This window comes from Triticum aestivum, chromosome 3A (assembly GCF_018294505.1).
Source record: "Triticum aestivum cultivar Chinese Spring chromosome 3A, IWGSC CS RefSeq v2.1, whole genome shotgun sequence".
In the NCBI taxonomy this organism is placed as follows: Eukaryota; Viridiplantae; Streptophyta; class Magnoliopsida; order Poales; family Poaceae; genus Triticum; species Triticum aestivum.
In genome coordinates, this window is record NC_057800.1 from 39,198,705 (window position 1) to 39,214,693 (window position 15,989).

At 46.9% G+C, this 15,989-nt stretch overlaps 1 protein-coding gene across 1 annotated transcript; it reads left to right on the top strand.

Annotated features, from left to right (window-relative positions):
* The first annotated feature begins 3,930 nt into the window (after nucleotides 1-3,930).
* On the top strand, nucleotides 3,931-5,596 carry LOC123057777 (peptidyl-prolyl cis-trans isomerase CYP59-like). The gene has a single exon (XM_044480672.1). It carries the CDS (start codon nucleotides 4,155-4,157, stop codon nucleotides 5,370-5,372), a length of 1,218 nt encoding a protein of 405 aa, XP_044336607.1. The 5' UTR covers nucleotides 3,931-4,154; the 3' UTR covers nucleotides 5,373-5,596.
* Nucleotides 5,597-15,989: the final 10,393 nt, after the last annotated feature.

The window sequence follows — 15,989 nt, forward strand, 5'->3', positions numbered from 1 at the left end:
ACCTACAAAAATTAAGCTTGATCTGAGCTCTTGAAGAACGATAGATTACTCTGTTTACATATGAACTTTTAAAAGACGATGGATTATGTTGTCTACATCCAAGAGAATCAATGCAGCACTCTCACGTTGATCCCTATCAGTATCAGTGGCAGAGCTTGATTGGAATTATAGGAGGGGCCAACCCAGGTAGGAGGGGCCATTCACTCAAAGATTGGGCGGAACTCCACCATTTCTGTCTAATTATGTCCTAATAATGTAATAAAACTACACTGGCTGTGTGTGTGTGTGTGGGGGGGGGGGGGGGGGGGGGGGGGGACATGGCCCAGGTTGGCCCTAAAGAAAAGCTCCGCCACTGATCAGCATGCAGCCAAAAAAGCAAAGCAAACACATCAATCCGTGTCGGCGATCCAAGACCTGCGGCAAACTACTTCTTCCTCATCCTATTACTCCCCATTCTCTTCTTCCTCTTCTTCCACAGATTCCCTCGAGAGTCATCATCAGGGAGAAAGAAGGAAGAACCACCTTGGTCCATGTTCAGATACTTGGGGAAGACGCAAGAGCAGCACATTGTATTGAGTAAGTGGTTCCCATCGATAGAAAACTTGGAGAGTGCCTCCACCACCGCGTGTTTCATGTCGATAACGACGGCCCAACCATCGTCGTCTTCGTCATTCACCTTGTTCATCATGTAAAGAAGATCATCATCGTGCACGCCAAATATCAGGCCATAAAGAAGTCAATTTCTTCAGCTAGCTCTTTACGACAGCGCATCTACTCGATTCCTATAGCGATTCTGAAATCTAGTGTGGTAAGAGGCATTGACTTTACGAGGGTCTGTAATTGCTCCAATAGCATCATCAAGGGCGGAGCTACGTACAGCTAGCCGGTGTCACTGGCACCGGATCCAATTTGCACTTGCTTAATATAATTCACTGATTTAGTGTGTAGGTCATTGATTGTTTGACATGTAGGCGTGTGTTCTTCTATGTAGACACCGGGTAATTTTCAGTCTGGGTCCACCCCTGAGCGTCATATTTGTTGACAAATATGGGGGCCACCTCCTGCATGGGGAACACCTTATTTTTTTTTATTTGAAGAGCTCAAAGGCCCTATATTCAAGTCAACCAACCGTTACAAGGATATCTTTATATATTTCAAAAGTTACACATACATCCTTGGAGATATCGACGACGTCTTCCACTTGCACTCCTTCGTCGGCGCACTGTGAGTGAAGCTCGGTGTCGTCTATGGACCTTTGAAACACCATTGCAATCTACATATGACAAAATGGACATAATGAAAGAGGATCTTCAAAATGAAGGCCTTAATGGGAGCTTTTAAGAAGTTTTAATTCATAAGGGCATCTCCAGCCGTTGCCCCCCCCCCAGGCCGCATAAAAATCGCCCCCTAGGGGCGAGCCGGCGATGCACTCGGCGCTGGGGGCGGGTTTGCGCCCAGTCGTCGCCCCCAGCTCGCCCCCAGGCGTCGAAATTGGCCCACTTTGCAGCCCAATTTCGGCGAATAAACAACCCATATGGGCGAGAATAGGCCCATATTCGGCGTGGTTTCGCCGTGTCTCGGCGTTCAATTATCAACACAATTATTTCTTATCACATATTTCATCACAGAAAAATCAAATACTTCAACAAAATACTACAACAACAAATAATTCAATACAAATTATATTGTTCAACAAATAAAAACTCGTATTTCATCACGAGGCGTCCCCCTTGAGCCTCCATAGGTGCTCAATCAGATCTTTCTGCAGTTGATGATGCACCTGTGGGTCTCGGATCTCCTGACGCATACTGAGATAGGCAGTCCAAGTTGCCGATAGCTGGTGATCAACTTCGGCTAGAGGACCCTGCCTGTAGTATGGTTCGGTGTCAATCACTGGGTCTTCTTGCTCGCTCTCGATGATCATGTTGTGCAAGATGACACAGCAAGTCATGATCTCCAACATTTAATCTTTCGATCAGGTCTGAGCGGGGTACCGAACAATAGCGAATCGAGATTGGAGCACACCAAATGCCCGCTCGACATCCTTCCGGCAAGCCTCCTGAACTTTCTCAAACCAGGCGTTCTTGCCTCCTGGCACAGGGTTTGAGATCGTCTTCACAAACGTCGACCATCTCGGATAGATGCCGTCAGCTAGATAGTACCCCTTGTTGTATTGGTGCCCATTGATCTCGAAGTTCACCGGAGAAGAATGGCCCTCAACGAGCTTGGCAAAAACAGGAGAGCACTGCAACACGTTGATGTCATTGTGAGTTCCTGGCATACCAAAGAAGGAGTGCCAAATCCAGAGGTCCTGTGTGGGTACCGCCTCAAGCACCACACTGCAACCGCCTTTGGCGCCTTTGTACATCCCCTGCCAACCAAATGGGAAGTTCTTCCATTTTCAATGCATGCAGTCGATGCTTCCAAGCATTCCCAGGAAATCCTCTTGCTGCATTCTGGGCTAGAATCCGAGCAGTGTCTTCCGCATTGGGTGTTCTCAAGTATTGTGGCCCAAACACTGCCACCACTGCCCGACAGAACTTGTAGAAACACTCTATGCTGGTGGACTCGGCCATGCGCCCATAGTCGTCAAGTGAATCACTTGGAGCTCCATATGCAAGCATCCTCATCGCTGTCGTGCACTTCTGGATGGAGGTGAATCCAAGAGCGCCAGTGCAATCCATCTTGCACTTGAAGTAGTTGTCGAACTCCCGGATGGAATTCACAATCCTGAGGAAGAGCTTTCGGCTCATCCGATAATGGCGCCGAAATGTTCTCTCGCCATGAAGTGGAGTATCGGCGAAGTAGTCGGAGTAGAGCATGCAGTAGCCTTGCAGACGATGCCGGTTCTTTGCTTTCACCCGCCCCGGCGCCGAGCCACCTCGCCGCGGCTTTTCACTGCTCGTCAGCAGCTGGGCGAGGGCGGCGAGCACCATGAGATGCTCTTCTTCCTAGACGTCGGCCGCGGCTTCCTCCTCTAGCAACGCGGCGAGCTCTTCCTCCTCATCTGAGTCCATCGCCGAGGCAGGCAAAACGCCGAACACCTTGCGCTCGGTGGGCGTGTACCCGCCGTTAAACCGCGCCTCCGCGGCCGGAAACGCCCAGCTGCTGTGGGAGGGGCTGCCGCGGCGAAGTGCTGCTATTTTCCGGCGGGGAATGGCTATCCAGCGGAGTAGGGCGGCGGCCGTCGCCGGGATATAGCTAGTGGTGGCCGAGGGCGTGGGGGGTGCGAGGCGAGTCGGGGGAAGAAAACCTTGACTTTTCCCCTGTCGGTGTGGGCCAGGCGTGCTTTTCCCTAGCGCCGGAGCCCCCAACGGCTCCCCAACGCGCCGGGTTCGGTCTGTGACCGCCGGGCGAAAAAAAGGTCCGAACCAGCGATTTTCGGCGTCCTGGGGGCGCGACTGGGCCGTTTTTTCGGCGCCGGCGCCGAAAAAGTGGCCTGGGGGGGGGGGGCTTGTTGGGGGCGCGGCTGGAGATGCCCTAATCGTCGCCATCCCCATTGTCTTTGCTCATGTTTTTGTACATCAACATGTTGGGGAAAATGGAAACATGTCAGTTATGGAGGTGGCTGTGTATGCGAGTCTAGTTTTTTCATTGGACTATGGGAGCTTTATTAATAAATTAACATCTGATTACAATCATCCATCAAACTATAGGTGCTAGGAAGTTCGGGGGTAAAAGTAGCCAGCTATCAGTTTCTGCCGGAGTGGTACATTTCTGTTGGAACTCGCCCACAGATTGATCACATCAAAATCGACGAATGCACGCATCTACTCATACTTGACTGAGATTACAAACCGGAATCGGAAAGACAATAAATCCAAACAGGACTCTAGCCCTGTAACTTCCCTAACATAATCACACGGCCGCATTGATCGGTACTTAACCTAGCCTAGTTAGACTCGAACTCCATTAGGACTGCTGCTAGTACACCACGAACTAGTCCTCACACATTATTTACGTGCACAAGTACTAGTAAATAAAGATTATAAGTTTAGGAAAGGGTTTATATACCCTAAAAAAATAGAGGAAGACGGAGGAGGGGATCGACCGCAGAAAATTTGTTCCCGAGTGGGGATCGACCGCAGGACGCAGATCGGGGTTGGAGGCGGCGGCGCCGGCGCGGAGAAGTGCATACAGCGGGGATCACCGGGATGTCGGTTCTAATCGTTACGAGTGTGGGCGACATCGATGTGGATCTGCACACGGAGGAGTGCCCCATCACCACCAAGAACTTCCTCAAGCTCTGCAAGATCAAGTACTACAACGGCTGCCTCTTCCACAAGGTGGAGAGGGATTTCCTGGCACAGACCGGGGACCCAACCGGGACCGGCACCGGAGGTCATTCTGTGTACAAGATCCTTCATGGCGATCAAGATCGGTTTTTCGATGACGAGATCCGTCCGGACCTGAGGCATTCAAACGCTGGCACCGTCGCCATGGCAGGTGGCTCGCAGTTCTACTTCACCTTGCGGGACGGCGTGGACGGTCTTGATGGTAAACACACTGTGTTTGGGATGATTGCTGAGGGTGAAAGTTTTGATACGCTGGCAAAGATAAATGAATCATGCCTTGATGATAAAGGGAGACCATTCATGGACATAAGGATTAAACATACATATGTCTTGGACGATCCTTTCGACGAACCTCCTCGGCTTGCAGAACTCATCCCTGGGAATTCTCCTGTAGGAAAGCCACGTGATGAGACTGCAGAAGAGCGCTCACAGGTCCCTTTCGATGAAACAGTGGACTGCTCTGAAGATGCACTCTCTAATAATGTTGTGATCGTTAGCTGTGATCACTGCGGCGGAGGCATTCCAGGAGTCGAACAGCCAGACAATGTCTTGTATGTTTCTAAACTTAACCCAATTACACAAGATGAGGATCTGCATACAATCTTTTCTCGTTTCGGAACTGTGACATCGGCTGAAATAATTCGTGAGTGCAAGACCGGAGATAGCTTATGCTATGCTTTTATCGAGTTTGAGACAAAGGAGGACTGCGAGCGTGCATATTTTAAGATGGAGAATAGCCTGATTCATGACAGGAGGATCCAGGTTGATTTTGCACAAAATGTCCCAAAGCTGTGGGGTCGGTTCAGGCAAAGCAAACTAAATGCCGATAAAGATGATGGGTGCCTCCTCAAGTGTGGTGCCCCAGATCACCTGCCCCGAGATTGTGATCAAGGCGTTGAGGAGGAAAACAAAGGCACCAATTATGTTGTCAAAGATCAAAACACTCACGGAGGCGGGAACAACCGCAGAAGTTACGATTTAGCATTCGACGATGAAGGTAATAATGCTGATCTGGAAGATCATCCAGGTGCCGATCGAAATAAGATACTGAAAGTTGAAGCTTCCCCCTCAGGGTGACCGCGACATGAGCAGGCGGGAAGAACTCATCATGTTGAGAGAGGAAGCAAGCAAGGCAAAGAAGATTATAGGCTTTTAAATTTCTCAACTATCTTATTCAAAATATCACACAAAATTATAGAACTAGCAAAATTTCAATTGAATAAATCACTGAAGGAGACGACCAGTTTCCTACTGTTCCAGTGAGTTCCACTTGAGTGTTTAGTCTACTTGTTTCTTCATTCGTGACACATTCTCCTTCTTAGATATGATACTATGATAATATGATAATCGTGTTAAAATTTTAACTTTACAATACAATGGATGTTTCCCACTATATATATGATACTGGTATAGCTATACGTGGTGCCTATTTATTCATTTAGTGGCATCTGTTGCAATCAAGCTCTTAGATATGATACTAACTGAAGAGAAAACAACATCTAACTCTGATTTTTCTGAACTAACTGAACCACAAGGTTTATTTCTAACAATACTATGATAATATTGATTGGTTTAGGCGTTTAGTAGCAGTTACTGTAGATATTTGGCGTTTGGTAAGCTACTTGTTTTTTTGTTCTTATAAGTACTCTGTACATACTACCGCACTCGAAAACAAAATCATCAGGTAACCATTTATATGTATATATATATAGCTTTTCTGTAGATCAGTTATCACTTGGAAGGTTATTTTCAGTTAATACTGCGTTCATGTCAGATGAAACCGTCAGGGTATAATCCAAATTTAAACACGTCGCTAACTCTAGTTTTGAAACAAAAAACAAAAAAATCAGGTGTATAAGTGCAAGTTTTTACCCTGCATGTAGCTGAATGACTTCAAAACAAGAAGGCAGTGAAATCTGGATTAACTATGAATGGAATTTTTTAGCTCAGGTTTCCAGACACCTCTTATCCTTATCATCTAATGTTGCTTTGAGATCCGTACTACACAACTAACTCAGTATATCAAAATATATGATACTTGTATAGCTATACGTGGTTCCTATTTATTTATTGCATTTGTTGCTAACAAGCTCTTAGATATGATACATCTAACTCTGAATTTTCTAAACTATCTGAACCGAAAGGTCCATTTCTTACAATACTATGATAATCTTGATTGGTTTAGGCGTTTAATAGCAGTTAGATATTTGGCATTTGCCAAGCTACTTATTTTTTGTTTTTAAATAATCTGTACATACTACTGTGCGCAAAAACGAAATCACCAGATAATTAACAAAACTCTAGAAGTTTAGTCTCATTTACCAAGCAGAGCTGGCTTTTCACACCGTGAATATAGCTTTGAAAAATAAGCACAGAAGGTTAGCTTCACTGTGGTGCCGGAAGCGAAATCACACGGGCGGCGCCGCGGCGGAGCGCGGTTGGGAGTAGGTTAGTAGAGGAAATTTTTAAAGTCTCTACCACCTCTAGTGTAGAATAAATATTTTTTTGTGATGTTCCAAGTTTGTATCTCTGAATACTACTTCTAGTAGAGTGCTCACTTCGCCTACAATTGTTGCACTCAACTGCTGCTGCATCATACATATGAACTGCAATTGCTTTTGGATTCCGCGCTTCTCGGGGTCTTTTTTTTAAATGTTCATCTCTGAGACAGGTTGCAGAGAAGTGTATACCAATTTGAAGGACTAAAATCTTTGACACAAGAGGCACAATGACCATGTATAATCATCAAAGGCAATACTAGTAGTATGGTGAATAGCAGCATCCATTTGACCAAATTTGAAGAATGTCAAGGTTTAGCATCTAGCTGCTAGCTTGCATATACAAAGGACAGAAGTAATATGATACTAGTATGATTGTCTCTGAATCTACCTTATCGCATTTGGACCACAGAACACATGTATTCTTGACCAATTCTCTTAAAATGTAAGATTGGCAAAACAATATGCATACAAAGATGGCATATGGTAGGGTTCAATCTTCCTAGTGACATGCGACATAAAAAAAGCAGCACAATCCTTAGATTGCCAAAATAACTTGCATCAAGAATATGATTAAAAATGTTTGACACGTGCCTGTGCGGATGGTATGTGCATAATATGCACAACTACAAAAAGGCCCTGAAACTCTTTTGGCCTGCAAAAAGTAAGCTCCATCTGAGCTTTTTAAAAGCGGCGGATTATGTTGTTTACAACAAATAGAAACTACGTAACTCTCTCACAACGATCACTATCAGTATGCAGCCAACAATGCAGAGCAAATACAACAATCCCTGCCGGCGATCTAAGACTTGCGGCTGCTGCTTCTTCTTCCTCCTACTACTCCTCGTTCTCTTCTTCCTCTTCTTTCGCGCAGGGGGAAAGAAGGGCGAAGAACCACCTTGGGCTACGTTGAGGTACTTAGGGAAGATGCACGAACAGTACATTGTCCTGAGGACGTCGTTCCGTTTGGCAGGAAACTGGGCTAATGCTTCCACCATCCCATGTTCCATGTCGATGGTGATGGCCCAGGCATTGTCGTCTTCATCATTCACCTTGCCCATCATGCAAAGAACATCATTATCGTGCACGCCCAGAATCGGGCCATGGAAAATCAGTTTCTTCAGCGTCAGCTCTTGCGTCTCTTCATCCCGCAGCTGATCAGGCAGCAAAGCAAAGTAGCTCTGATCAACCGAAATGTCATCAACGTGGACGGTACATCGCTTCTGCCAGCCATCCCAAGAGACCCTTCTGTTCCACACGGTGGCTCTCCAGCCTTCCCCGCTGGTCGAGAGATGATGCCCACCAGGGCCATCGTGTTTGATCTCGACGAGCTTGATGAGACCGTCGTCATAGCAGGCGACATCGAAGAAATACCGGGAGGCGCAATGGGGCAATGGGATTAAATCCATGATAGGACATCCGTCGTCGAACAGGTTGTGGAGAAGGAGAATGCCATGGTCAGAGTCAACCCAGCCCATCGAGCCTTCTCCAACCATGATCTGCTTGGAGAAGGTGTGTTGGTCGCACAATCGCTTGTCAGAGACCGATAGGTGCACCAAGGACGCGTGGCTGCTCCTCCATGCCCCCGTTTCGGACGAGAAGACATAGGTGTCAAAGCGCCAGAAATCGCCGTCGAGGGTCCAGTTGCGGACCTTGCGGTCGACGAAGGCCACGACGTAGTGCTCGCCACCGCGGGGCAGGAGGCCGAAAATCGTCTGCCAGCCGTTGAAGGCAGGACCGGGATGCGGGAGCAGTCGCAGCGATGGCTGAGTAACGGTGGGGCCGCGGCCGCGGCCGCGGGCTGTGTAGACGAAGTAGTGCTGGGTGGACCCCCAGGGTGCGACGCTGAAGAGGACGAAGGCATCCTCGACGCAGATGAGCGAGGAAGTGAACTTTTGGTAGCCGGGGCAGCGGACGGAGAAGTAGGAGACGCCCGGCGGGTCGACGAGCCAGAAGGATACCTCCACGGCCAGGCCCTCGCTCGTGCGGCTCCTGGCGGTGGTCGCGTTCCGGCGGCGTGAGTTACGTCCCACCCTGCACAGTAGAGCCCACTCGGGGAGCCCGACGCGTGCGGTGCCGGTGGTGCAGCCGGCGGCGTCTGAGCCAACCAGGGTGGAGGGGTTGAAGGACAAGGTGGGGACCGCCATGGATCTTAGGCCGACGCAAGAAGCTAGGGCAGAATTTGGGAGTTAGATCGCCATGATTCTGAGAGCGGAATCAGTCGAGCAGGCGGCGAGGTTGTTGGAGCGGGCGCGGTGCTACCTCTGCCTGGATCGAGTACGGGGCAGGACTGCAGGAGCGCGTCTCGGTGGGCGACGCAGTGCAGGGGTGGATCGCCGGCAGCGTCGATGCGGGAGGGGCTGGGGTTCCGCGTGCGTCGCGTGAGTTGTCTACGGATTGTTTCTTGCGCCAAACCAAGTATTGTTTTGGGCTAATGTGTGGACTCTTTTGACAAGTTTGAGAGGCCAGAGACGTACCTGCAAATATTTTTCTCGAAAGACTCGGATTATATTATAATAGTTCATTATTAGAACCAGCAGGGCCGGCCCTGATATTTGAAGGCCCTAGGGCTAAATTCAAAGCAGGGTCCTAATTTTGTGCTGAAATTGTGTGTCACACTCATCAAACTGCCTGGATTTTGTCCCTTTTTCCTGTGTTTTTCCATACGACACTTGTTCATTCTAAGCAATATGTGGGGACTTAAACCCACAACCTCATTGTTGAGAGGTGTACCCAACAACCAACCAAGCATCCTTAAAAAAAAACCCAGGCTAGACAATCCTTTTTGTTTGTTTTAATTGAGATCCAATTTGTATACAAGCAAATCTCGTTTGAACCGTGTGAACCAACGGTTAGGCCAGTCCGAGGGCATTATTTTGGAGAGAGATACAAACTTGTCGAGAAATGGGTGAACTTAGAGCTCCGCCAAAATGGTCAGTGGTCCAACTTTTTAACTTTTTTTTTGCTGGTGGTGGATGGTAAGCAAGGAGTAGATCTTGGTTAGGTATGAGGTCGTGTCGATGGACTTGGGCCTAGGCACCCTTTGTATCTTGCTCGAATGATGTGCCCTGATTCCTAGTCGGGTGTGTGGGGTTTTCGGAGGTTTCCCTCTTATTAACTGGATCAATTCTTGGAACTTCTTTCTAATATCCAGTATGAGATAACAAGTAGACTTGTAAAAGTTGGTGCAAAATTATGATAAGATGCACTATGCATATAAAAGACAAAATTTGTACTCCCTCTGTACACTTTTATAAGACCTTGAAAACATTTCAGACAATGTGCAAAACAATCTATTCTGAATTGTCCGAAACGACTTACAAAAGTGAACGGAGGGAGTACCTATAAATAAAAATCTTCACACCTCGGTGTGTGTTAATTTGTCTTCTTTCATGTAGGACATAAGTGATCATATCTTACACAATTTTTTCTTTTGCAAAACGACATGCCATGTTAAGATTATCATCCATGATTTTCTTAAAGGAATATTCACAAATTTTTGGAGTTAACAGGGAGAGAATATAGGTTCTCTTCCCAACCTAGGTTTTGGATTCCAGATGAAAAAAAACTCAAGGGGCAACGAGATTTCCAGTCACCGCGGTAACTGAAAACAGATGACGATTACCTGCTGATTTTTCTATATGAATTTCGAATGGGGATTCTTTTTTTCTTGCGAAAGAATTTTGAATGAGAATTCAGCCAAAGTTCATACAAATTCAAAAACGTCGTCTTTTTCTTTTTGCTCAGTAAGACAATTTCTCATGGGGTACCGAGATCCGTGGTTACCGTGGTAATCAAAACCTTGTGCCCAACCATTTTGCGCAAAACCATCCATATGGCAACAACAATCCATATGACTAGACTGCTACTCTACTTAAGAAAGATTTACTTCACGTACATGAATTAAGAAGTTTGTTCCATACAAGTTTTCTACCCGGTTGATACAAGTAACTGAGACGGAAGGGGAGAACAAAGGCCTATACTGTTGCTGGAGTTTTCGACTGTGGTAGAGAAAGAAAATAAAGTTCAAGCGGGCGGACAACAATATCGTGCCTAGGATTTACTAATGAAGGCGAAATCGCATGGAACTGGTGGCTCATGCCGTGGAATGAGTTGGGGAGGCAGCTTGGGTGGGTTCACTTTGGCATCGCAGGCGAAATCACGCCGTGCGGCGGTGGTTGGGAGGGGGGTAGAGGAATTCCCCTAAAAAAAAGTTAGTAGAGGAATTTCTAACAGACTGTAAATGCAAGAACGACGTCCACACATAGTTTTAAATAGCCGGCTAAATGGTCGCCTTCATAAATAGCCCGCTTTAGCCTGCTATAGCTGATTTAGAGGTTCGCCGCTATTTTTCATAGCCGGCTATTTAAAACACTGATTCACATGTGGTTCTTTGCTGGAGTATCATGGTCCATTTTCCGAGTGGAAATCTAAGACCGATGAAACGGGAGTACGACCACACTCCACATCGAAGCTTCAACCACAGCAAGCCTCGACAGGTGACTATCCTACGTTCGGGCGTACACAAATTTCTGATTTAACCACATAGCTTGACTAATGACTCGTGTCTTCTGCATATATGTCAGAACGCAATGCAGGCCATGCAAAAACTACTCCAAAAGAGTTGGCGAGAGGGGTGGTGGTCGGAGTGCGCGCGAACGAACCCAAGGCTCCCCCACAACGGGAGAAAGCCCAGCTAGATAACTATATGGGCTCGCCGGCGGCGGCTGCCGGTCGTGCATGCATATATGCATATGCCCGTCGCGGGGGGTACAGTCCCGTACCGCGTCTGCCGGGCTCAGAGACCACGCGTCCTGCGTGAAGCAGGACGTGCGTGCGTGCCTGACCATGGGCTCAAAGCTCGGCAGCACACACACAACCACAACCCGAGCTCAGCTCCGCCGCCGTTGCCCGCGACGCCCGAGCCGAGCCTTTCCCTCGCCAACTCTACCCTCCAAAGAAGCCGGAGAGTTACAGGCCTGCGCTACCAGACCCGGCGAGGGTTCCTGCGAATGGGGCGCATTTATAGCGCGCAATTTCCGTCCGAAATGGCGATGTGGGACTAATTAATCACATCATCTGATTATTATGCGTGCTGCGATGAAACGACTGGGGATGGTGAACTGATTAATAACTTCGATCGGAGGAATTAGTTTAGTCCCCCGGCCGTCGATCCCGGCTGACTCGGCGAGGCGACGCCCGGTAGCCGAGCCGCAATGAACTCGCGCCTCCGCCGTGCCGCAGTCCGAGCTCGGATGATCGATGATGCGCCGCCCTTGCCGCGCCGGTGGATCTGCTGATCGGAGATTGAATTGTGGGAGAGCACTCTGTTTGGATGATAGGCCAAGAGGTTTTCAGGTACTTGATGGATACGACTAAACGTGCTTTTACGTTTCGGGACACTAAACACGTATTCTTGGGATACGGTTTGGTTTGGTTCGGTTCATATTAATAGCGTACTCAGCGGGTTAACCCGTGCATCCGGAGAACTAGATTAGCCGATAATTTTGTTGTCGTGAATAGTCCACATACGAGTATTATATTAGAGGGGCGTCATCCGGACACTCTTTGTGCTACTGTCTTGAGAGCAAAATACTTTCCTGATGAAAATATTTTAAAGGCAGGGCCAAAAAAGGGATCATCTTTTACGTAGCAGAGTATCGTCGCTGGTCTGCAAACGTTCAGGAGAGGCCACATTTGGAGAGTTGGTTCCGGTGAGAAAATAAATATTTGAGAGAACCATTGGGTACCTTCGAGTCTAACAAGGATGATCCACACAAGAAAAGGGAACGTGTTATTAAGAACGGTGAATGAGTTGATTGATCCTAATACAGGAGCTTGGGATGTGGAACTTATCAGGATTATTTTCTTTCCAATTGATGCAGAAAGAATTTTGAGAATTCCTTTATCAGTGCATCTAAACGAGGATTTTGTAGCATGGCATAAGACCAAATCACACTCATTTTCTGTTCGGTCAGCCTACTACTCAGAATGGGAACACCAGTTTGGTTCAAAAATTATTAGTAGTGAAGGGACCTCAAATGTTAATCCTGTTTGGTCGGCTGTGTGGAAGTTGGAAGTCCCTAGTAAGATAAAAATCTTCATCTGGCGAGCTCTTAAAGGTGTTGTTCCTGGTATGGCAGTTCTTGCTTCTAGGCATATTAAAGTCTCAGCAGAATGTCCTATTTGTCGTTCTGGGCCTGAAGATATTCTCCATTTGCTGTTTACTTGTACACGCGCTCGGCAAGTTTGGAAGGCACTTGGCCTTAATACAGTTATTGATCAAGCTTTGGCAGTGGATCTTTCAGGCTCTGTAGTTTTGGAAGAAATCCTACGATGGCCATACAGGAAGTCACCGGTGTTAGGACAGCTAGGCTTGCAAGAAACAGTGGGTGTGGCCTCATGGTACATATGGTGGGAAAGGAGAGAAGCAAGGAAAGGCGAGAACATCAAATGGCCTCTTAGCTCAGCTTTCGCTATCCAAGAAGACTATGCAGAGAAGTCTCCTCAGCAGCAGGCGAGAAGAGTAGGCTGGGAGAAACCACTTATTGGTACTTACAAGTTAAATACTGATGCATCTTTCTTTGAAGATGGTATAGGATCAATGGCTGCTATTGTGCGTAACAGTCGTGGGGAAGCAGTTGTCGGTGCTGCAGAGATTTTCAGTTATGCCTGAAGTGTTGCGTCTGCAGAAGCAATGGCACTTTACCTTGGTCTTGGACTAGTACGTGATATTGGATGCTCAAAAATCACCGTGGAGTCAGACTGTTTACAGCTCGTTACCGCTTGTAATGGAGGTTCAGAGATACTGGCATCATATACTGCTATTTTATATGATGCTTTCCAACTTGCACATGAGATATCGTCGATTCAGTTCCGTCATTGCCCCAGGGAAGCAAATAAGTTGGCACATGTTTTAGCGAGAAATGCTTATGACTCAAAACAAATGATTTGGTGGGATGATGTTCTGCCTAATTTTCTATTACCTCATGTACTGAATGATGTAACACTCTCAAATTTGCAATAAAGTGCGAAGAGGCTTCCTTTCAAAAAAAAGTTGAAAACCTAGGACGCTGATGTAGTCCTGCTAATCTTTTATGAGCTATATATATGTTTCGATTAGTTAAAAAATATTGCGAGGACCGATTAGTTATTCTTTGCATATGTTTTTTTAGAGAGGAGGCATATTGCCCGGCTTTAGCACGCTGGAGCCCTTACAAGCACAAATCCAGGTTTAAAGAGGTTCGCCGAAAAAGAACGAGAATAAAAGTAGAAAGGTTCGATACAGACCCATAGGGCTGAGGCATATGCTAAGATGCTGGTCTACTTGTCAAGTTATTCTCAGCTAGAAAAGTCCATGTGAGATGAAACCGTCAGGACGTAATCCATAAAACACATGGTACTTGAATTCTAGTAGTTTTGAAGCAAGGAAGAAGGAAAAATAAAAAGCATTGGTAATACTAGCAAAAATGCCCGTGCGTTGCAACGGGACAAAAAGTTATCACACCACCTAGCCTCAATAAGCATTGCTAAGACCACCTTCCCCCATCCATACACAGGTCAATGTCCTATATTTTAACCCCCACCCGTGTGGTCGTCTATATTTCTTCCACCATGATCGCGGCAGATATATGTCAATAAATTTGTATGAAAATATATTCATGTACTCTATGCTTATTTGCTATTATATTCTTTGTTTTGTTTTATTGTTGCATCATCATATCATCGTGCCATTAAAACACAAATAAATAAACTGCATAGATCTTTGATCTATTTAAAATGAGGGAATTCATTGTGGTTCTCTTTATAATCCATGAACATATCCTCCCAATATTATTAGCGAGCTAGAATAAAACATTCCATTAATTTTGGAATCACCCATAACCAGACTTGCAATTGAATTTCCTTTTGATTCCAAATATTTTAAATTCATGTGATATTCTCCAAATAACTCTTTGAAGTTGTGGTGCTTTGATTTGCCAAATCTCATCTTGGTTCCCCTTGAAATAAATTCTTTTTGTTTTCTTGTTTGAAAAATAGAAAATGAAGGAAAGACTTTTTTTTCTACCAGGCCGCCCCAGCTCCTTCCCTTTCGCCATAGAAGCCGCGGCCCATGCCCTAGGCACACCTCTCTCTCCCGATCAGATAGATCGAGCATCACAACTAAAAAAAAGATAGATCGAGCATCATTGTCTCAAAAAAAACCCCACCACCCACTCCTCTTCCTCTCGTTCCCCTGGACCCCAGGCCCGACCAGCAGCAGTTTTCTCCAGGGAGCCCGCCCATGGAAGAGGATGGCGCGTCTCTGTCTCGATACGTCCGCCCTGGATCCACGCCGGAGCAGTCGGATCCGCCGCGTTGGCCACGCAGGCCGCCGCTGGTGCCCTTCGAGGGGAGGACGCCTGGGTAAAGATGACCCGTATATCTCATCCTGGTATCTTGGCTTGCTTGATTCTTGCAACTGACGAACATATATAAGTCGGGAGGATTTCGTTTAAAGGAGCACAGTGGTACTATTCTAGTTGATAAAATAGAAATATAAATTTGTGCAGCGGGCCTAGCCTGACTCATCTGAGCAACGAACGTATATCAGAAAATCGAACGTAGCGTACGAGAAGCAATCTGGAATGCGGGTTGAATAACAGAAACCACGGGTTTTTTTGGTCCAAAATTACTGTGTAGCGGATCACCGGACGGGCTGAGGCCCAAGTGGCAACGCTTCAGCCATGTGAGACATCTCAGGGCAAGGCCCAGGTAGTAGTGCGGACAATAGATCATGTATGCATGAAAATTTAGGGACGTGGTTCCCCAAATTAGTACCACCTTATCACTACACCACGGTACGTTATTCCCTACCGATGTGTGTTGGGAAAGTTATCAATTACCGACCAATCGTTGGTTGAGAAAGCCCTCATCGGACTGTTGGTTGGGAAAGCTTTCATATGCCGATCAACAGTCGGTCGGGAATGAATGCACAAATGCCATCGAGCGGTCGGTCGGCAATTCTTGTATACCCTTTGAACTATGGGTCGGTAAATAACGCCGACCGACCGCATGTGGCTAAATGGGCCAAGCGGGCGACGAAAAAATTTAGCGCCAAGTTTTGGCCCAGCCCGCGAACGTCGCTGCTCTTTCCTTCCCAGTACCGTGAAATCCCTAATTCCCCACTACTAGCCGCCGCTCACGCCGCCCCCAA

Bases quoted from the DNA above. Each gene is read 5' to 3' on its own strand.
- LOC123057777 (XM_044480672.1), top strand. From the start codon at position 4,155: ATGTCGGTTCTAATCGTTACGAGTGTGGGCGACATCGATGTGGATCTG.